This window comes from Tasmannia lanceolata, unplaced genomic scaffold, assembly GCF_043159265.1.
Source record: "Tasmannia lanceolata isolate RefF3 unplaced genomic scaffold, GAP_Taslan_0.1 ptg000011l, whole genome shotgun sequence".
Taxonomy (NCBI): domain Eukaryota; kingdom Viridiplantae; phylum Streptophyta; class Magnoliopsida; order Canellales; family Winteraceae; genus Tasmannia; species Tasmannia lanceolata.
Window position 1 is genome coordinate 23,116,131 of NW_027518688.1, and position 23,040 is coordinate 23,139,170.

A 23,040-nucleotide genomic window follows, 5' to 3' on the forward strand; every position below is an offset into this window, starting at 1 on the left:
GTGAACCGATTGTGAGTCCCTAACCGATTATTGGACTCAAAATTATACATAATTTTTAATCCAGTTCGAAAGTAGTGGAAATTTGTAAATATTAGGTTAAATCATTGACAAATAAATTAAATTAATGAGAATCAACTTAAATAGGCAAAATGAGTTAAATTGACTAAATAGGGTTTAAAATCGACAAAAACCGGTTCAATATGGAGAACATTTTTGGCCACAGCCTATCTATGTTGGGTCCAACAAATGAACAGTCCAGCTCAGAGCTGGAAATTGCAATGGTCAGATGATCCTGACCGTCCAATCAAGAATACGCAGGAAATTGATCAAAGAAAAAGTCAGATGCTTCAAAGTATAGCCCAGAAAGGAAGGGGTTCACAAATTGGACCCATTGTGGATAGAAAGTGTTTATAGACCACGTTCCCCTGCTATATGTAACTAATAAAAGACCATACATTGATTTGCTAGGCAATTTCGAATTGCATAAATCATTTCCTGGCTTTCAGCTAAATGTGACTTGATACACATATACAAGTAACCCAAATTAAGATTTTTGAGACAGAACCAAAATATTTCTTCTACTTGGATTTTAATGGGTACATACAAATGGGAATTGATTTTCTCCCCCTGAAAATTTGGATACATTAATCTGTACAAACTCCCCTATTATACAACATAAATGGGTGTAGGGTGTGTCACCCTTTTCAAATAAAACTCTCTCTAGTCAGCAACAAAATGACAAGAATGATTTGTTTTTCATACCATCAGAGCTGCAATGCTAAATCCGGCTGTTTCAAATCGGCCAACATGAAACCGGCGACCCAGGTGGCTGGAATCTGACATTCAGGTCAGGCGGAACTGAATCCGGCTTTGGATGTATTGAAATCCCACGCCAAGATGGTTGCGAATGTGGTCCCGGTCCAAAGCTTGTCTGAATCTTCTGACCGGAATCCAGCTTGGAACTGCCGGAATTTATTGAATTTGAACTGTCTAATAACTTGGTACCTTCGGCTTCTAATCGGTTACCGGGCATTGAATGAATCAAGGTCTCGTTTCTCCTGGGAACCATGTTAATCATTCGCGAAGGTGTGAATGCTTCTGAACTGAAGTTCCCGACTGCCCCAGCTGGTCTGAATAGCTTCCCAACTTGCGATGAGACATTAGACTCAAACCCACTGTTAAGCCCATTAACAGTAGAGTGAATTTCAGGGTTCTGAATCTTCTGATTAAGCTGAAAGTGAGGCTTAGGTCTGATCCCACTTTCATAATTTGTTCCTCTGATGGTTTCATAGCCCTCTGTAGTATCAGTTCTGCTATCAAGTGCAGATGTGCCAATAGATGGAGGAGTCCTGAAAGAACCTTCCAAGGATGAGTTGTTTGAGGGTTCCTGGGTGATAATATATCACCTTTTGACTCTAATGCGCGAGGAATTGTAGTAGATGAAGAAATTCTGGGCTGAGAGAAGGATTGTGAAAGCGGCGGTGGAGGTGGCGGTCGTGGTGGAGAGGATGATGCCAGTGGCGGTTGTAGTCGTGGTGCTTCATTTTCTCCCACCCAACCAGGACCAAACTTCAGTCCTTTAGATAACGCTATCTCAATCTTCCCGGAGGTGATTTTCCAAGCAACTGGTCCAAGCGTTGCAGCAAATCGAACCAGGCTCCTTGCATATGAAGCCCGACCTGATTCAGACAGCAACTCATAAGCTAAATACTCATAACCGTTAAAAAGAACTAAAAATCATTAGAAGGTATCCTAGATGCTATGTAATTTTCACTCAAGTACTCACAGATATCAGTTGCTTCTCTCTATCGAAGGTGGTTAATATTGTTGGCTCACGGGCAGAGATCGGCTGATTGGGTTGCTTGTAAGTACTGCGCCGATTTTCATCAAACACTAACTGTTTTCTCCCATTGTTGGACAGACCCTTCAACACAGATCCTGCAAACAAAGAAAAATGCCAGAAAACAATTACCAATTCGGCAAACATAAGTTGAATGTCCACAAGCGAGAAAGGGAAAAGAATAACAGGGGAACAAATCAATCGAATGAAGCAAATGGAATCAGATCACAAACCTGGGAAATCATCATTTCTATCAGATTTATGCTCCGCTAACCAGCCAAAAGTCTCACCATTGTGGGTTCCGTGGGAATTCCTTGTGGGCATATCGGTAATCCCAGCGTGATCATGTGCTTTTCTTAATTGATCATGAGTTGCGTCTCCAGCAGTAGCAAGGGTGGTATCTGATGAAAAGTCAGAACCAGCGCGCTCAAGAGGAGGCCTGCCCACCGGTCGTTTGATGGAGCTCTTGTCCGGTGGCCTACCTCTCCGTACAGATTTCAATTCTAGTTCGTTATCTTCACTATCCTGCCTTAAATTTTCAAAATCCTTTCTTGCCAGCTCATGTATTGACCGTGCCTGGAAAAAGTTAAGTAAGTGTTTTAAGTGACCGTAACTTGCTTGCTAGAGGACCCACGAGTGGATATGGTCTGAAAATGGAAAAAAATGCTATTAGTCTGAAATCAATGATACCTGTCGAAAGTAGATGGTAGCTGGTGCATTATATTGCATTGCATTTGAACATATCAAGAAGACATCTTTCTGCATATTTATAAAGAGGAGTTAATTAACCAACTAATGTCAAACCATCTCATTTCCAAGATTTTATGCAAATGACAGCTTGATTCTCAACTTTCATTGCATTCCAAAAACGAAAATGATTTCATTATATTTATGCCAACATGGAAAATAGATGCTTCTAACATTCTGTATAGTTACATCAGTCAAGGAAGTCGACTAAAAGAAACAACAATTTCTGAAAAATATATATCAACTTACATGCTATGCATTTACTGCATTTAACAGGAAACAAGATTCATCCATAAGTTATCCGAGCTTAACCAAGAATCAGTCTCTAAGGGTCTGTTTGGTCGTACAATTTCTGGGCTTTACAAGGCGTTTTGACCTGTTTCAGGGTGCCACGTCATCCACTAGTGGTGTTTGGTTGCATGTTTTGATTCAAAGTACTAGAAGACTACTTGCCTTTTCTCCCCTGTCTCTCTCCCTTGTCTGCCCATGTAGCATAACTTTTGTTCCCCACCAAAGTACTTGAAAAAAAGGTGGTGTTTCACAGCATAGAGAAGATCATATCCAAAAGGTATGAGAGAAATAAAAGTGGCCATGGTGCATTTACTTTAACTTCGTCCTCCAAAGAATTCCACAAACACCTCCATAATGTCCACCTTGATGGTGCCCCAAAAGGCCAAAACATTGGGAAGACACGATCCCCCGAAGAGTAAAGCCGACAGACTCAAAGAAGAAATAGAAACAACATGCTCCCCATAACCATCAAGGAGTGATCCAGTTTCCATGCCTCCTAGAGCTCACGATACCATGAAAGTACGCAGCGTTTTTTAATCCCCTCCACGAAGGCATCTTGATCAGGAACTTTGTCTCCACTTGAACTCTTCCAGCAACAAAATCATACTGTAATCCTCCTTAATCTTGTCTCTTTCCAGAACTTCCTCTGTAGACATAGGAATATCCTGATCTCTATCATCCAAGCGACTCGAGACACTGAGTAAAAAGTCTTTCCTCAGCCCCGCCGATCCCAAATCTTCCTTCACCCATAACTTCAGCATAGATTTGATGAACCTAAGCTTCTGCTCGAAATACGGTTACACACCAATCTCTCGCTAATAATTGAGTAAAATTAGAATATTCTCTGATACACCACTGTAATTTCCATCTCGCGCAAATATCATCCAACTCCAACCAAAAATCTCTACGACGAGCCACACAGTGGGGCCATAAACAGCAGAAGAAACCCATTGGAAATCATCATTCCAATTCCTAGTAACCGAAAAGGTGCCTATAACCTCCTCTACCAAGTCAAATCTAGCTCCATCTCAAGCAACCAAGATGCATCAGTAGCCCTGATAGAATCGCGTGATGCCATTATGAAAACCAGCCCTGAAAGAATCGCAAGAAGCCATCATGAAAACCAACTCCCTAGGCACCGCTAGGGGTGTCAATGGATCTGCTTAGGATCGGCACCGGCCGCACCGCCATGGGTGTCAATGGATACACTTTCAGAACTTAGAATATGGATCCAATGGACACAGGCGAATCCAACTTGTGGGCCCAAATCCTGTCCATTGATGTTCAGATCCTTTGGATTCATTGTATCGTCTGGGTCCATTGACACCCCTAGGCACCACAACAATTAAACACTAATCTCCGTTCCTTGAATGGAAAAAAAATCGAAGGTCTATGCCGCATCACTACTACTTTGATATGGGTATTGTTTACAGAGAACCCAAGACCTCGAATGTTACAAATCATCATCTTCATGTGGAAACAGATAAAGCAAGATAAGTCCCATTCAATCCCTCACACAAGAGATCCTAGCTTGACCTTCAGCTGACCTATTCCGGTTAATAAATCAGTAGTAGTTCATGTCTAATTCTTTTTTTTTTGAAAATTGGCAAAATATATTCATACCAGCAAAATTACAATGGGGACGAGTAGTCCCACTAGTTCATGTCTAATTCTAGTCCCGTAATCTCTTGATATCTGCGAATAACACTCCATTCCCTACTATAGCACCATGGGGGGCCAGATCGTCGGTCAAAATTTAAGGTAGCGGGATGGGGTGTATCATTCTTCAAGCCAATTTCTTTTTGCAGAAATTTGGCTTACAAGGTATTAAGAAGGGAAATAAACGCCAGGTTGCCAGACATGTAATAATTAGCTATAAAAATTGTAAGTATTTGCTAGGGTCCATCGCAAAAGGCATTTCACGGCTGGTCTGTCGCATGTTAGACCAGCCACCTAATGAATAAAGACAACAGCTTTTGTCTCCATTCACGAGGTGGGTGGTCTGACATGCGACAGACCATCTGTGAAATGCTTTCTGCGATGGCCGCTAACAATTCACAAAATTGTAACGTAGTTTTCAGGGATTTCGATTTTACATTGGCCACCAAATAAGAGGCTGACGGGACAGCCAAATGGAAAGCAAAATCCCTAAACTATAATGGTTTTTGTGCAACCAAACACAAAAGTGAAGTGGTATATTCGCCCCCTTTTCTTACTTGGGACAGCCCCCACTTTACTACTCATTTACACTAGAGTGGGCTGTCATGAGTAAGCATTGGTGCCCCTTATAACGTTATATATATATATTTTATTCATTTATTTTGCTCGGTAATTTGGGGTTAGACAGACCCCCACCGGCTATATTAAATAAAACAGAATTACAATCTTGGATAAGCCCAGCCGGAAAAATCTTCCGATACTATGCTTAAAAGCTCATCAGGAGACAAACAAAGAGGGATTGGGTCCCCTTTACAGATACAATTTGGTTTAGATAGGAAGTCAGCAGCTCTGTTGCCCTCTCTCCAAATGTGAGTTAGAGTCCAACGGTCGAGAGAATTGAGGATGGTTCTGAGTTTTTCAAGGGAAGGGATTTCCTCCATGGACAAGGCCACAGGCGATGAATAACCATGACTGCAAGGAGAGAGTCAGATTCGATCCATAGATTCTTAACTGGAAGTTGGCAGGCAAGATTGACTCTATGAAGAATAGCTTCAATTCATAATTCCTGAATTGGGAGAGGCTCACAGTTGACAGAGAAGAGAGAGAGAATGGTCCCCAGGTGGTCCCGGAGAAGGCCACCAACCGAGGCGGAGCCACAAGCAAGGGAGGCATCAGAATTCAACTTAACTTCAGATTCAGAGGGGGGCGCCCAATGACAGAACTTAGCTTCGCTAACCAGAGGTAGGTTGAAAAAATTTGCAATTTTGCAATTTTCTTCGGAGGCTTCATCTTCCAGGTTTAGAGACAGAATACGAGACCTCGATGTGCTGATAATTCTGCTAAGAAGGATCCGTTTGTGAGTTTTTTTTATTTTCAAAGAGTCTCGCATTTCTTTCTAGCCAGATTAGATAGATAGAAGCAGTGAGAAGAATTCTGATAAGTGCATATGTCTGCCCCTTCTTCTTAAATTTATTTCGAATCCAGCTTTCCTCATCAGAGAGCGATTTCTTTTGCTTCTTCCTAACAGAGATGCAGCGAAGAATCCAGCGCCAAATCCATGCCGAGAGGTGATGCTGAATTTTGGGGTGTGCCCTGCAAACCAAATGGAAGAAGTCCAAGGAGGTTTAGGATTAAGATTCCTGATGGAGTTCCAGGCACCCTTAAGCCTGAAAATTCCATCAGATTCTGGCTTCCATATCGGATAGGTCAAAACAGATTCAGAGAAGAGACCGGAATTAATGATCTGCTTTAGATCGAGGAGCTGGGGATGATCTTGTATCATGTCCCACCACCCTTGAGATTTAGCTTCGTCAATGGTAGCCTCCAGAGGGATGAAATTAATGATAGAGCCAATGGAAGACTAGGAGATGAGAGCACCCTTCGGATGCCATGGATCCGTACAAAATTTGAGAGGAGCCTGGGATCCAACAATGTAGCATATGTGCTTGGAAGCAAAGTCTCGAGCTTTCAATATACTCCTAGCTGCCCAAGAAGGAGAAGCATGCATAGGGAGGCTCCAGAAACTTCTGCCTCTGATGTATTTTCGATCAAACCATACAACCCAGGGAGAATCTTTCATGGATAAGATATGCCACAGTTGTTTAATCTGGGAAGCTAAGTTCAAATCAGCCAATTTTCTAATCTTGGGGCTGCAAATTGTGTTCCAAGATACTGGATGGTAAGTTTTCTCTAGCTTGGAACCAGACCAAATATAGTCTTTGAGGATTTTTTCTATTTTGTTGAGAGTTTCTTTGAGAATATGAAATGCTGCAGACCAGTAGACTTGATAAGTGGAGAGGACTGACTTGACCACTGGGTTCAACCCGAGTGGTCATGTTAGGATTTCCAACCCGACCCAACTCGATTTGCAAATTCCTCAACCCGACCCAACCCAATTTCCAATTCGGGTCGGGTTGGGTCGGGTTGTCCCGATTTGTATGGAACCAATTGTTGACCACCTCAACTCAAGCCGGTTGTTTTGGATTTAGAGTTCCAATAGTGAGTCACCAATAATCAGTTTTTAACTCACAATCGGTTCTCAAAATCCTAACCAAACAGGGAGTAACAATTAACAAAGGGAAATGTTATCCGCGCTACTATATTTTGATGATCACACTCCTCACTTTATTAAAGTACGATATGGCCTGCACCATAGGATTATCCAAACCGTCCATTGTGGATTGTGGAGACTATTTCAATGTTGAAAAAGAAAAACACATATACAGAACTTCTTCAGATGGAACCCAAATTCGGGTTTCGGGTCGGGTCGGGTTACTCGACAGCCCAACCCGACCCGACCCGATTTCGAATGTGGGTTGATTTTTCCCAACCCGATTTGCGAAAAAGCTTAACCCGACCCAACCCAACCCAAATTCGGGTTGAACCCGACCCGCATGGGAACATCCAAGTAACAATTATGGTTTTAAATTATATATAGTGCTAATGTCCTCATTACCATATTTTATAATGGCACTACTCACCGTATTTTGATGATCGCACTCCTCACTTTATTAAAATGTACGGTATGGCCCGTACCATAGGAGGATCCAAACCGTCCATTAGATGGGCCACCGCCTACATAGGTTGTGCCCCAAAAATAATTTTCATAGGTTGATCCGAACCCTCCGATCTATAAAGGGTTATAGATTGATCCAAACCGTCCATGTGATGGAACACAACATCAATCGGTTGTGCCCATAAAATCATTTCCATAGGTTGATCCTAGCCCTCCAATTGATAGAGGTTTCCATAAATGTTGTTCCTCTTCAGATTTCCTGAATCCGTCAATATTTTTCAAGTGTCCTGCATGCGTAATATTAAGTAGTTCTTTCGTCATTGTCATGTCTTTACCTCTTCTTGGTAGTTTTTTCCGTAATTGTCATAGACAGGTATCCTGTGTCGGTACTTTTTGTATGTAGATTATGATTTTACGCTCAAATAATTTCTCATAGAGATAGACGTTAGATATCAGCAAAGGGGTTAATGGTAAAAGGGTAATGTGATGTGTAAATCTCCGATAAAAAGAAAAGAAATCCCTTTTTTCTCTAGCTATATCGTAGTAGATGATAGAAAGGATGTCGGAGATTTATAAGTCAGCGGAAATATGTCGGAGATCTACTCAAGCGGTTCGGGATGGCCGAGTGTAATCCAATTGCCACTCTGATGGAGATTAATGTAAAGCTTCCAGTAGAGGAAGGAGAAGAACCTGAAAGTCAGAGTATGTATTGCCAGCTAGTGGGCAATCTTATTTATCTAACTCTCACTAGACTCAATATAGCACAATCAGTCAGTATCGCAAGTCGATTCATGCAGAAGCCGAGGAAACCACATCTTGATACAGTTTGTCGAATACTATGGTATGTAAAAGGCACGATGGATTTTGGTATTTTCTATGAAAAAGGTGGTGAATGTGAAGTTGTGGAATTTTGTGATGCGTATTACTACAAGAAGTTTGTGAAGTTTCCAAAAGAACTTGGCGTGACAAGTAGAGAGTCAGCGCTGAGGGGGAGTGCTGAGAGTCATCCCCGACTCCAAACACTTGTGCCGAAGGGGACGGGCAGTGCGGTGTGGTGCGGGCCCGGTGCAGGCCCACATGAGTTGATGCATATCCTAATTAAACTAGGAATTTTATTCGATTAGGAGTTTTGTTTAATAGTTGGTATTTGGTATTTGAGCCCTAGTCAAACTATGATGTGGTAGGTTAATTTGTCCAGTTAGCAAACTCTAATTGGTTAGAAGTTGTTAAAAGAGTTTTAGTTGGGTTTGGGTTCTACTGAAAGTTAAACTGGATGTATTTTGGGGTTAGTTTCTAGAAGGTGTTGGAGTTTCACTTTTAGAAAAGGAGTTCAGATAACGTTAGAAGGAACTTAGAGTTTGAGTTAGTTTCTACTTGTTTTTGTTAATAAATTGTGGTATCAAAATTTTATTACTTTGATCCTTGATTTTCTACATAAAAACGATTATAATTACTATTATACCCTTAAGATTATACCAATCAAGCAACATATATATATATATATATATATATATATATATATATATATTTGTTGACTTTTCATATGGGACACATAACACAAAAAAGGCACCGATTTGATCATAGCCGTTCAAAATTGTAAAAAACAAATTGGTGGATAGTCCATATTTGTTTAGAAAAATACTAGTGATTATATGGTTATTAGGGGTATATGTTTTGTGGAAAGACTTTACGGCCATGATTGAGTTTGTGCTACCTGTAATGAATCTAAGCCGTTAAGTGAATCATAATCACTTGATTTTTTGTTGTTGTCTAAAGTAATTAGGGTTAAGGTACGAAGGGTAGTTTGGTCAAAATAATATTATGCAACAAGTAATTCGGCCCAGGAATAGAACCTAAAATAGAAAGTGTGGCACAATTGTAATTAAAGAGAAACACACCGCCTCAAATAAATGACGTGAGCAAACACAAGACGCAGTTCTTCGGATTTTCTCTTCCTATAAAAACCTTCACTCACTTCTCAAATTTCTACTCATAATCACAATCTCGTTGGACCATAATCGTTCCTAATTTGGTTTCTGCAAGTTGATTTTGAAACCCATCTCTGAGATTGTTCTCTTTCTTTTCTTGGTTTTTTCTCAGAGGGGTCCTTCTGGTACTTGTTTTGGAGACCTGTTTCAAAAAACAAAAACAGCTTTCTTTTTATTGAGTTCTAAAATATGGAAGAGTGTAGTCTATATGATTATGAAATGGTTCCTAGTAATCCATGGACATCCCAAAATAGGCGACGTCGTCAAGGTATACTAAACTTTCTCTCTGGGATTTATTTTAATTTCTTTGTTTTGTTCACTTGTAGAGTACATCCCAAAGTAGTTGAGGAATTTCATTTAATTTTATTTGTACGTTTTTCTTATACAGTGATGTGTGTTTTTCTTATAGGGTTTGCATGGATTCTAGAAACGTCTCTCTCTCTCTCTCTCTCTCTCTCTCTCTCTCTCTGTTTTTTTTTATCATTATGTTTTGAATTGAAAAGTTGTGTTGTTGCTTGATAGATAATTTTGGTGTTGATGTTAGTAGGGAAATAGAAGTGGGTTTGTGATTGGATTGAGGTTTTTTTATTTGGGCCATTAAAAAAATAGATATGTTATCTGTTGAGGAATTACTTATTGTATATGGGTTTTTAGGATTGATGATGAATTATTCATTGGTTTTAATTTTCATATATTTTTTTTAATTTATAACAATGTTTAAGCTTGAGTCGACCTTCTTCTGCCTTGGGTGAGTTCTTGAGCACCTTATAGTTCTTAGATATTGATCTTTAGTATTGTTTCAACTTTCTGCCTATAGGATTTGGGATGTGAGGTTAGGGTTGTCTATTATATCTTCTGTAATTTAATTTTGAACTGCAGAGCTCTATTTTTATGTTAGTACTATCTCTTGTTTATGGAATTGGCTTATTAGATGTTGAGGATTTATTGGTAGACTGAAGTACTTATATTATGTGGTGTAAAATTTGGCTGTTTGTTTCACTTCGCACTAAACAGAATGGGCTTTTGTAGCAGTGCAGTTTTGTTTTGTAGGTCTGTCTTTCTTTCTTTTATTCTTATTACAAAGAGTTCTTATTTCGTTTTGTGCTTTCAGGATCCTGGCGACCCACAGTACCTTCATGGGAGAAGAAATTCTGCTTTTCTACATGCGCAATTTCATGGAAACAACTCTGTGACACTAAGAAGCTGATGTCCTTCTACAAAAACATTGCTCAGTGGGATGATTCATCTGGCGAAGAGGCATTTCAGAATGCAAAAGCCCGGTTTTGGGCAGAGACTAATGGCTTCCCCTTTGATATCCCTCTGCCCGATCCAGATATTTATACTGATGAAATTGACTGGAATTCTGACATTGATCCCGAGCTGCCATTGGATTTGGATAAAAAACCTCCAGCTCCTATTGATGAAGAGAAGGATGAGAAACTTGGTTGGGATTCTTTCAACTACCCAATCCCATGCACTGGATGGGGTGATGATGAAGACCCAGTTAATGAGCCCTCTAACTGCCCAATCCCATTCATTGGATGGGGTGATGATGAAGACCCAGTTGATAATTCTCCGGCCGAGCCCGCTAACTGCCCAATCCCATGCACTGGATGGGTTGATGCTGAAGACCCAGTTCATGATTCTCCACCCGAGCCCACTTGGGGAAATTTTGATCAAAATGTTTATAATAACAATGAGAGAAGAGATGTGGAGCAGAATTCATGGGAAAACGATGGAGTTAAAGGTCAAGGAAATTGTGATGGAAATGCTGATAGTGATACACGGGATTGGTGTGGTTGTGAAAGTAGAGCTAGGGAGAATAATTCATGGGAAAATAATGGGGGTAATTCATGCGGTTGGGGACATTGTGATAGTGATATTAACAAGCTGCCTTATTTGGAATCCCGAAAAAATAATGTGATTTTGGAAACAAATAATGGGAACTGTTGGAGGAGAGAAGGTGGCGCTCGAAATTCTTTAGGGTATAAAACTTCAAGGTTTCAAGGTGACAAGCATCAGTTGAATAATGGTTGGAGGAATTACAGAGGATGGAAAGGAGAGAATTTCCTTGTGGGCTCGATGCGTTCTTCTGGACCTAGGAATCATCATCTCTCTACCAAATCAAAACATTCTTGGTGGGTGAAGAAGCCAATTTTTTATGCATTCTTTGCATTCCTTTATTATTTTTTCGTTTTTCTTTTGGTTGCTTTAGATGGCATTTTACAAGCTGTATGTTGAAGTGTTGGATGGTTGATGTATCTTCAAATACTTTATTTTTTCGGCATTTAATGATAGAAACCTGTGATTTATACATTTCAAATAATTCAGACTGTTTGATGGGATTTGCTACGGAATTTCATGGAAAGGCATTTCGCAGGTGACTTTTGCATTAGAGAACAGCCACCTCAGATGAATTAAATGAATAACAAAACCTGCTGAAATGTGAGCCTGTGTGGCACGAAATGCCTTTCCACGAAATTCCCTAGCAAATTCCCTGTTTGATATGTGCAATTATATATGGTCATTTCATCTCTGTGATAGACCCAACCTGATGAAGAGTCTAAGTAACATTAATGCAGGATTTAAATTTTCATGCACTCCTCTGCTTGTGTTAAAGCATCTTGTAATATCACTCTCCTTTCATTTAGAACATCATCAGTTCTCACACCTCATTGTAAGTTCTATAAACTAAATAAAAAGAAGGGTGGAAGATACCCAAATAGTAAGTTTTGAAAATTTTATTTCTACAAAATGAGTTTCCTCACATCTGGCTAGTTTTTTTCTCCAGATTAAAATTTTCACAAAGTAAAAAAATTTAAAAAAATTGGGACCTACCTATTACTTAAGCATTTTTAATGGGTCGAAAGGATGTGATCAAAATTTCATTGAATTTGGATTTCAGAGTGTAACTGCAGTATTCATTTTGCAGTAGAAGGTCAAAAATCCTTAAAATCTGACTTCTATATAGTATTTTCATTATTGGCACCGGGGTGTGGTGTAGTTATTAAATGTAAATGATGTCTTCACCACTTTTATTCTACGCAGAATTATCTTTCATATGACACCGATTTTATAAATTTTCGACATCATTTGCTGTATATTTTACTAGAGCCATAGGAGACACACATTAGGTCCCACTTCAAATATATACTGAGTCATGGCTGATCATGTTCCAGTCATAATCATCAATCATGCAATATGTAAATATCCCTCTATTTAAGAAGAAAACTGATCAAAACCTCCATAAATCTGATTGTTTAGAGTAAAAGTAGAGGATGCTATTAGACTTAATGATAAAAGACTTGAAATTTTCATTAGAAGCACAAAGCAAGGATCACAAAGGTAAGATTATTTTTTTTTCACATTTTAAATGATGGGCTATTCTGGTCACATGTTTTTGTTATCGTAATTATGTCCTAATGATTTATTTAGTGATGTCTGTGCTCCGGATTAGTGTATGTTGTCGTTGTTGTTTAGAGCTTTAGCTCTGTGTCTTCTCCTGAAAACATCCTGTCTGAATCTCTTAGTCTCACCTTGTATCTCCATGAACGGCATTGTCTCGATGCCCTCCTTTTCTCTCTCCAACATTCTTTGCCTCTTCATCACCGCCATGGCCGCCGCCTTGTTCTCCCTCTCTTGTCTCTCTGCCTCTTCCTGTAAATCCTTCTGTCAAATTTGTGAAGAGCTTGGGAAAATTTTGGGAAATAATGCAAATATTATTCTATTTACAACACTTACATCTAAGATATATTTTTCTAAATAAGGCAACAAGAAGCATGGCAGTATGGTTAAGTGCATGTGTTTGATGGGTTAGGATGTTAATTTAATTTTCAATATAATGTCTTTTTCAATAATTTTGAAATTTTCACTAGATTTACAGATAATACACGAGAAATTTGGGATTTTTTCAATAATTTTTCAATTATTCAGAGAATTTTGTAATTATGCTTGAACACAAAGAACAAGACATGGTTTCCTTGACATAATTTAGGCTAAATTCTAAAAGTACTTGTCACCACACATATCTGCGAGAAAGGCGTGATTACTCCTTGTCAGAAATACATGGAGGGATGAATATTAAAAAAGAAAATTTTCAAATGTGGAAGGAACCTTAAAAGAAAGCAACTTAATCATCCTACCTTCAATCATGGTTATTGGTGAAAGGTATGAGGTGTTAAGGGGCTTGGCAAACAAATTTTTTGAAAAGCTAGTAGGCCAAGATCTTAGGATCTGAATAACAAAATGGTCTTTTAGGTGGCACCTCAGGAGAGCCACTAGAAAATTGACATGGTGTTAATAACAAAAACCAGCAACAGGGCTGAAGCTAGATATGCCTAGAAGATTGGATTGGGACTTTGATGGTGGTTTCGTGGTGAAATTTCCCCTTAGCAAGGGGTTTGAACCTAATATAAAAGCCGGAATGAAGGATGCTGTGCTTCATAATTCCAAGGGATGGAGTAACAGTGGCCGGCTAAGCCAATCTAGGCATGGTTATTTTTATAAAAGTGTGTAAAGAGATCATCCAGTAAATGATCTTATAAGTGGAATGACCAAAGGTCGGTCCACAGAGAGTGAATCTAGACTGATTGGTTACTATCCTTCTGTATACTAATTTTTCTCTTTGTGTGTGTTCTTTCATTACTGAAAAAGACCTAATAGAAGTCTTCCATAAATGTAGATTCCCACTAATGCAACATGTGACCGGTTATAGTGTAATGAAATTTTCACTATATTGAGTCTATAGCGTTTGTTGGTCACTGGTAAAATGATCAGGATAACCTCACTTTCCAAAATTTGTTATAACACGTTTCGTTATCCTGAAAACACTTGACTGTTAAAAGTACAAATTGCAATTACTAGTTTAGGAATAATAAGGGAAGAAGAAAACACCTTCATTTTATCGACAAGAACTTCAATAATAGTAGCCATTACAACATCTTAATAAAGGTGGAATAAAAGTCGTGATGCGGCATTTTCCTTGTGAAAAACAGACTAGCTAGACGACGAGGCAGCAAGTTACCAAAACCACCAAAAGTTTATGGTGAAACTAATTGAAGCTACCATGCATTTGATAAATTTTTAAAGAAAAAGGGAGGAAATAACCATTAATATATCCCATTTAGTTCACAAAGAAACATTATTCAAAGAGTACTTTGTCATTTTTCAGTAATTCATGCCAGTTTCTATAGTTTCAAGGGTATATATATATATATATATAAGTGTGTGTGTGTGTGTATAAAATTATGTCCAGAAGTGAGAGGGGTTCTGACCTTATTCTAAGGATACTCCTGTCACTTTAGAGTGACTTATGTCTATTATGAAACTTTACAGTATCTATCATTATGTGCAGAAGTAGGATGTGTTCTACAGGTTGCACTGAAAGAAAGATCTACCGGTTGATGAAAGAAAAAGCTTAATGTAACTAAAGAAAATACAAGGAAAGAGAAAAGAAAACAAAGATTTTGGGCCAAATATCAAGATAACAACAAAGAAATGGCCAAACCCCTTATAAAAAAAGAGAGAAAAGAGTACCTGGAGATCATGTATGAGAGTGTCAAGGGATTTGATCTTTCTATGAGGCCAACGAGGAATACCAAATTCTCTGCATTTCCTCTTAAGTACAGTAAGTCCAACCTTAAGATTTCTCGATGCTTCTGTGATTGGAAGGTCAAAGTACTTAGCAAGATCAGATAGAGCAATGCTAGCTATGTGCTCTGCGGCTGCCCTCTTCTTCTTCTTAACCAAATCTGCAATCGTTCATTGAAACTATTAGATAACTGTAAGCAAGAGACAAGAACTCTGCAAAAATATCACCAACTATGCATGAAATGGTCAGGATAATAATTAGCAATATAAATGGAATGTCTAATTTTATTTTATTTTTCAACGGTAGTGAGAATTTATTAGAAAAAAAAAGGGCCGAAGAGTACAATGCTAGCAAGACATTCCACCCTGACTATGGAATGTCTAAAATATAATCATGGGTTTTGTTTATAATTATAAAGAAAATTGTAAAATAAAGACCTGGATGCTTGAGTTATGACAGAAATTCAAAGAAATATAGCCTGAAATATAAAAATATAAAACCTGTTTATAGCTTTATTAGCTTATTTACAAGTAACAAAGTTCCAGGTTAACTGTTTTCTAGTAAAGAATGGGGCATGTCTTTCTCGCAAACAGCATATATTATTGGCTTATTTTTCAAAAAGAAATGAAGTTAACCCATGGCTAGTCAGGCAAAATATTGAAATCTTGGCACTTTTAAAGTTTTAATATTTGAACATTTACTGACTTGTTGGGTGTTTTAGAAAGTGTAGCATAACTCGGAAAGTAGCAGCTTCCCAACCATGTAAAAAGAAGAATTGACTTAAAGGAGAGGAGAATAATTAGTGAGAAAGGAAAGAGAAAAGTAGTGGATAAAGAACATAATAACAAGATACATATAGTAAATATTTTTGGTGATAGTATGCAAAATGGCATAGTGATTGTCACTTTTATCAGTATCTTGCAAGTAGTCTCCGATGTAAGGAAACCATCAGTATAGGAATCTTAAGCTGATATGATTATCGTGTCACATAGGTATTTAGTTTGTCAGGGGACGATAATATTTTCATTCTTATAGAAGCAAGGAAAACGGGTATCTCCATCAGTCAAGTAGCGTATGACAGAAACTAATCCATTTTCAATTTTGAGAGACCACTAGGATCTCACCATTCCTTTAGGAGGGGGCTATAGGTATTCTTGAAATTTTCAAAAGATCGAGTAGAAAAAGATTCCAACCTGGTACCCTTTGGTCGATTTGTTGACTTCCAAGTGACCCCTGTGCAGCAATAGGATGAGGAAGAGAGTAATGATCTTCATGAAATATAGGCACAGTTCTTGTTGAGTGGTAAGAATTATCTTTGTTCTCTCTGCACATTTCCACGGGAGCAAATTTTGCTACCTCATTGCTTTTTGTTCTGCACCTCAACTGGAAAACTTTTTGAAGATCATTGGCCAAAGTCGGTATTGATTTCAATTTTGGGTTTCTGAAAAATAAAATAAGTTTTTTGCAATATTAATTCAATATGGTGTTATGATAATTGATAATGTTTAAGATACTATTAGTGATTGTACTTTGCCTATGGTGTTATCATAACACTATTAGTGACAAATCGTAAGCATTACTCCATGAAAAATAACTGAAATAATTGTGCATTCAAAAGTTAAAGATTAATATTTTCACTTAATTTACATGTTGTCCTACTTCTACAATAAAATGATGAGAACATAACGATTTTCATGTGTAAAAGCAAGTAATATTTTAGGATGGAATCCAGAGTGTTGTTGATTTAGAGATGATATCTCCTATAAAGACCATTTATAGACATCCATACTCAACCTCTACTAATTCCACATAAAAAAGCTACCAACCTGAATTGATGAGCCATATGGATAAATTACCTTCATTTTCTTGGAAGGGTCAACAAAAAAAAACTATAAGAACATCCTACAGATTTTTATTCTTATCCGAGACTTGATGCTTATAATAATGAAGCAAATTGGCCGTAGATTTGAAGTGACTAGGTGATTTATATAATATAAGGGGATGTGATTCCTGTGTAGTGCTCTGTTGGTCATTGCTATAGCTATTGCATACCTTCGTATCCTTTTGTTTCTCTTGTTTAATGTAAGTGCTGATAAAGAATAAAAAACTAAAATAATGTCATCTCCGAAATACACACAACTAGTTAATCATGGAGAAACAACTACAAAATAGAGCTGACTCAAATGTGGGCTTAATATCACCAGGTAGCGATGTCTACAATAAAAAAAGAAATCATATGTACTTGTTTAAAAAATATCAGTTTCCCTAAGGTTAACAAAATAGCATGCATCCATATAACGTGATAAACCTTAAAACTTCAAAGTATCAATTGGGGTCGAACCCACATATAGGATCGATGGCAGAAACTGGACGCAAGGATCATGGACATAAACAATGATAAATCTTGATGTCAGGTGGTAGATATGAAGATCTCTATCACTATGTTATTCATGCCCAAGATAGCATCACCACATCAACAGACTCCATCCATCTTAATGAAGCGAAGCCTCCTCAAATAAACCAATCCCCAAAATCAAGACCATCCAAATGGTGGAGAGAAATCTACATGGCTGCATAAACACTCTAATTATGGATTAAATGCCTTCGGGAAAAGTAATAATCAGTGACTGTAAGGATTCAATACATAAAGTCTACATCTATCCCTAACACCAAACCCAGCTTCTTTTTTACTAACACAATCAAGAACCAGCCTAGTTGCAATTCAGTGGCCATGCATGAAAAACTGAGCTCACATTATATCCATGAGGCAAAAGCTAGATCCAATGAAACCAGGAAAAGAATCTACTCATACATCATGGCACTGAGTAGGCTGAAATGATTAGAAGACTAGCTAGAAGCCATACAAATCATTGCTTCTGATCAGTGTTTTTCTTTTCACTAAGCAAGAATTTATTACAAAGAAGGCTGAGATAAAACAGAGGTGCCAGAAGTCAGAGGCCTAACAGCTTTCAATCAATGTGCAAAAACACTTATATTGACTTGGAAGTTGGAACATGGACAAGTCAAATTGGCTCGGCAGGGCTCCTAACACTTATTTGAGACTCCCTAATTCTATGTAGTCCCTTGGCTAGAAAATCAGCAAGTATTTCATTGTCATAGCAAAGTGAACTCAGTAATGGATTTGAATAATAATAGAATAACAAAATTCGAGGGCATCTAATAACATGACCGAGAATACAATATTCATCTTGACCACCTCATGATGAGAACTGAACAAATCATCTCTCAAACATGAATTCAACTCTGATAGACGAAATGTTTTTACATCCTCTTTTAAACGCTATAATAGAAGTGAAACCAACTCAACTCAACTCAACTCAACTCAACTCAACTCAACTCAACAAAGCCTTTGTCCCAAACTAGTTGGGGTCAGCTAAGTGAAACCATCGCCATTCAAAAAAAAAGAAAGTTAATTCATTAAGATGATGTTGCGATTTTCCTTGTAATTATTGTGGATTAAAGTCTGATGCAACCACATCTCTTGACACCGAAAGTCTTATTCCAAAAAGAAAGCAGAAAATGATTCTTAGGAAACTTTACTAGTTGAAAGATTATATTTGATAATTAGCTTAATTTTTTCGCAAATAAAACTCTTGTTTATAAAGTCTAGAATGTCTATTAGAAAGCCTACTAGAGTCTAAAGCAGGTATCTTTCTATATGTCAGTGCATTAGTTTTAGAATATTGCGAGGATGAGAATTCTTATTATAAAAGATGTATGAGACATTTTGAGGGGGGGGACTTTTTTTTATAAATGAATTGGAATTCTCTAGTTTGAGTTTTGGCTCAAGTTTTCTTCTTCTCTTCATACATTACAGTTTTGCAAAACCATAAACTAGTTGGTTGAGGGTATTTTAGGTTCTTCCTTCTTCCGCTCCACTAAAGTTTTACTGTTACCTAATCTTCAAAATTAAATCATAGGTACTGAATTTCATGCCAAATTCAAATATTTACTGCAATCCTATGCATGCTTCCTACTGTTTCATAGGTTGTGTTGGGACCCGGGTAGAACTCACCCTTAAAAGCTAGCTGTTAAGGGGAGGGTGTCCAAGCCCTTATAAGCTCATCCACACAACTTAACTTATCCGACGTGGGGTCTTTTTGCTTTTGCGTTGAACCCCCAACAATCTCCCCCTTCACATGGAAGCAAGATGGATAATCTCGCCACGCCACACGACAGCAACGTGAGAATCTCGAGATCTTCTCCGAGAGAATTTCACTGTCCTCGAAGGTACACCAGGGTTACCGAGATTTTCCTCGAGCGATTATTTCCATCCTTGGGGGTGCCATGCCCCGGCTCTGATACCACTTGTTGAGAAAATCTGCTGGGCAAATCCAATCCAATCTTACACAAATTAACAGAAGGATAAAAGTAGATACAAACCACTAATCATCTCTCAAACATGAATTCAACTCTGATTGAAAAAATGTTTTTTCACATCCTCTTATAAATGCTATAATAGAAGTTAAACCATCTCCATTTAAAAAAAAGAAGTTAAACCATCAAGATGATGTTGAGATTTTCCTAATAATCATTCTGTATTAAAGTCTTGCTGTTAATTAATCTTCAAAATTAAATCATAGGTTCTGAATGTCATGCAAAATTCAAGTGATGACTGCAATGCCCTGCATGCTTCCTATTGTTTCATAGGTTGCAACATATTCAATTCATTACAAAAGAAAATGAAGACAAAAAAGGGGAAATCATCACTTTCTCATTTAATTGATAAAAAATAGAAAAGGTGAAAATGCAAGAAAAGAAAAAAGCAATACCTCGAAATAGTGAGTATGGAAGGAATTGGGGCTGAAATGGTAGAAACTTCAATGTCAAATGCAAGCATGCAGAGCCATAAACCAATCATCTTCCCTTCAAAGAGCTCTCTATACTTAGGAAATTTAATAAGAGGATGGGCTACCATTTCCACATAAGAACTCGGAGAAAACATAAATTCTCTCTCCACAATTTTTTCCTTTCCATCTTCTAATCGGTAGACATGTATACTCCTGATCAGCTCTGCAGAAAGAAGAGAGAATCAGTTAAGAGTATTAAAAAAAACCCAGAAATGAAAATTTAAAATTTTGAGCAGAAAATTGATTAGAGAAAAAACCCAGATAAGAAAGATTAAAATTTCAAACAGAATGTCAATATGAAAATAAATGCAGATGGGAAAGTGAATATTTCTGCATGCAGAGGAGAAAGAAGAAAAGTTTTAGGCTCTGTTTCATATCAACATATTTTTTTTACTTTGTTACCTTCATTGAGGATGTTTTTGAAGACAGCAAGAGCAGTGAGAAGAGGGGGTTTAGAGGAATCCATGAAGAAAACATGATTCTGTCAAAGGAAGTGAAGAGAAGAAATGGGGGGAAGGTGAGAAGTAGCCCAACAGAGGTTCTTTTTATACACAATTCATATGTATATATAATTCTTTTCTTTTCTTTTCTTTTGCTTTTTATTATTTGGGTTGCATGATTAAAAAAAGAAAAATACCAAAAAAACCCACCCACTGAGAGGAAAATTTTCTTTTGTATCATTTGGGTTTCATGATTAAAAGTGAAGAATACCAAACAAACCACCCACTTAGATGAAAATCTCTACAATGACCCAGGCTAATTTCTGTCAAAATCATGGGAGAAATATTATATGCATTCCCTTGTTTTAATAATGACCCTCCTTTCTTTATTTACACTTTCTAATTAGGGAATTGCTAGCGTCCATCACAAAAGGCATTTCGCGGTTGGTCTGTCGCATGTCAGACCAGCTACCTCATGAATGGAGACAAAAGCTGTTATCTTATTCATGAGGTAACTGGTGTGACATGAGACAGATCAGCTGTGAAATGCCTTCTGCGATGGACCCTAGCAAATCCCTTCTAATTATTATTTGGGTAAAGGCTATTACAATTCCCCACAGGCTATCAGCAATCCTTACCTGAACAAGGAGTGCAAATATCATTTCACTAGACTTATCTATTATCTGTCACTACTCAGTTCTTCCAAAGGGTAGTTTGGACATTCTCAAAATTGGTCTCATTCATATAATTTTCATGAATAGGGGATATCCTTGTTTTATGCTTTGTAAGAGAAGGGTATTTTTGGAAACATATCTAATGATTAGAAAGCAGAGGTCGTTTGTGAAATTTTTGTTTTGTATAAAGAATTCCAGGTTTCTGGTTTTGTCAGGTTGATTCCTTCGCATAAAAGCTGACCACCCCGTTGGCCAACTTTGGAGTTTTACGCCAGGAGGAATTGACAAAAATATTCTCATCCTTTATGAAAATAACAAAATTACCATAGATTGATCCTAACCCTCTGATCTGAATGTTAGAGGGTTGATCCTAACCCTCTATAGAAAGGAGGATTAGGATCAACCTATGGAAATAAGTTTTGGGACACAACCTATTTAGACTGTGGCCCATCTAATGGACGGTTTGGATCATCCTATGGAGCGGGCCATACCGCACTTTTAATAAAGTGAGGAGTGCCCTCATCAAAACACAGTAGTGCTGATAACATTTCCCAAAAAAATGTTAGAGAAGTGAGGACACGAGTTATCCATGAAGAGAAATCTTCTGAAAGTTTCTTGAGAACGGTATTTGTCTTATAGTTGCATGTTAAAGAACTGGTTTCAGACTGACTTAGTAATTATGAACCACTATTGCTTTCGTCTTTTACCCAACCTATTTGAGAAATCATCTCTCGTTTTCTGTTTTTCTGAAAACCCAGATTCATAAACCTGACTCTATACAAAGAGGTAGTCTAAACTGGAGGGCATATTTATGTAGGGGTGTCAATGAATCCAGACGGTCCGATGGATCGTCCGAATCCAAACGTTGATGAATGGGATCTAAACATATGAATAGGATCCATGGGCATATTTCAGATCATCAAATCTGTGATCTGGAAAATTTTGGATTATGTATGGGCACGCCACAGATGCACATTGGATAGTCACGATCTGACTTGGTTTACAAAAATACCCTTCAAATTTTGTTAATGCTAACCGTTCTATGAAGGGTATTTTGGTCAAAACCTCTCTTATCACTTAATGAATCGGATGGGAATGCTATTTCAATCTCATACTTTCACGAAGGAAAAGAGAGAGGGGTTTTGTTCTTCATGCATCATATTCTTTGATAATAGTTATACATTATATTTGTGTATGTAACTTTGATTAGTTTTATTGTTTATAAGCATTATTATACACCTAGATTAAACATAGATAAATTTTTAATTTAGTTGAAGAAAATGCGTAGAGACACACTAATAGTGGAGTGCCATTCTATCCCCTTTTTTTAAAAAATTAATTGTTTACTTCGCTTAGTGGGACATAATAGGACACTCTGATGGACGGTCCGAGTTAAAATGGATCGTGATCATGACGTGGAAAGTAGGATTCGAAGAACAATCCGACTCCGACCTGACCGATAAGGAATTTGAATGACCGATAAGGAATTTGAATGCATCGTGACTGTGACATAGGTGGATCCGACCCGAAGTGGATCCGTTGACACCCCTAGTTTTAAGGGGGCTGGGCCCAATTGAGTTGGGCCTATTAAGGAGTTTGGCCCAACTCAACAGGGGCAACTGCCCTCTTATTACATGTAGCTCCGCCCCTGCTTTCACCTTATTTATGCAAGGGCGCCCTTAAATTTAGACTTTCTCCTATACAAAATATAGTTTCTTGGGTCGGGTCGGTCGGGTTTTTAATTTTTAGTTCATGATAGTGACTAATTTCAAAGATTGTCGAAAACGGAAATTTTTTCACACCAAAAATCTTTGAATTTAAGTGATCAAGTGCATACATTTAGGCCCATTTGTTTTAGACCGTGACAACAGATTGTGGAGCTCAAACCGTTTGGCACTATCTAAAATGAACGGGCCTTAAGAAG

The 23,040-nt window shown here is 37.9% G+C and overlaps 3 protein-coding genes across 4 annotated transcripts; 1 reads left to right on the forward strand and 2 right to left on the reverse strand.

Moving 5' to 3' along the window:
* Positions 1–529: 529 nt before the first annotated feature.
* LOC143886686 (uncharacterized) lies at positions 530–4,575 on the reverse strand. The gene is made up of 5 exons (XM_077390752.1): positions 2,837–4,575; positions 2,531–2,599; positions 2,074–2,416; positions 1,787–1,938; positions 530–1,679 (listed from the first exon to the last, which is right to left on the reverse strand). The coding sequence occupies exons 2-5, from the start codon at positions 2,567–2,569 to the stop codon at positions 1,590–1,592; spliced, it is 624 nt and encodes a 207-aa protein (XP_077246867.1). The 5' UTR covers positions 2,570–2,599; positions 2,837–4,575; the 3' UTR covers positions 530–1,589.
* A 4,822-nt stretch (positions 4,576–9,397) lies between these two features.
* On the reverse strand, positions 9,398–20,552 carry LOC143886685 (protein RKD5-like). 2 transcript variants are annotated; one of them, XM_077390749.1, is made up of 6 exons: positions 20,405–20,552; positions 19,925–20,165; positions 16,325–16,572; positions 15,077–15,291; positions 13,078–13,198; positions 9,398–9,683 (listed from the first exon to the last, which is right to left on the reverse strand). In XM_077390749.1, exons 1-6 carry the CDS (start codon positions 20,466–20,468, stop codon positions 9,550–9,552), a joined length of 1,023 nt encoding a protein of 340 aa, XP_077246864.1. In that variant the 5' UTR covers positions 20,469–20,552; the 3' UTR covers positions 9,398–9,549. The 2 variants fall into 2 exon arrangements, with proteins under 2 accessions (XP_077246864.1, XP_077246866.1); XM_077390751.1 differs by lacking the exon at positions 9,398–9,683 and having other exon boundaries at positions 12,734–13,198; positions 20,405–20,551.
* LOC143886684 (uncharacterized) lies at positions 9,489–11,857 on the forward strand. Its single transcript, XM_077390748.1, has 2 exons — positions 9,489–9,809; positions 10,653–11,857. The coding sequence occupies exons 1-2, from the start codon at positions 9,731–9,733 to the stop codon at positions 11,780–11,782; spliced, it is 1,209 nt and encodes a 402-aa protein (XP_077246863.1). The 5' UTR covers positions 9,489–9,730; the 3' UTR covers positions 11,783–11,857.
* Positions 20,553–23,040: the final 2,488 nt, after the last annotated feature.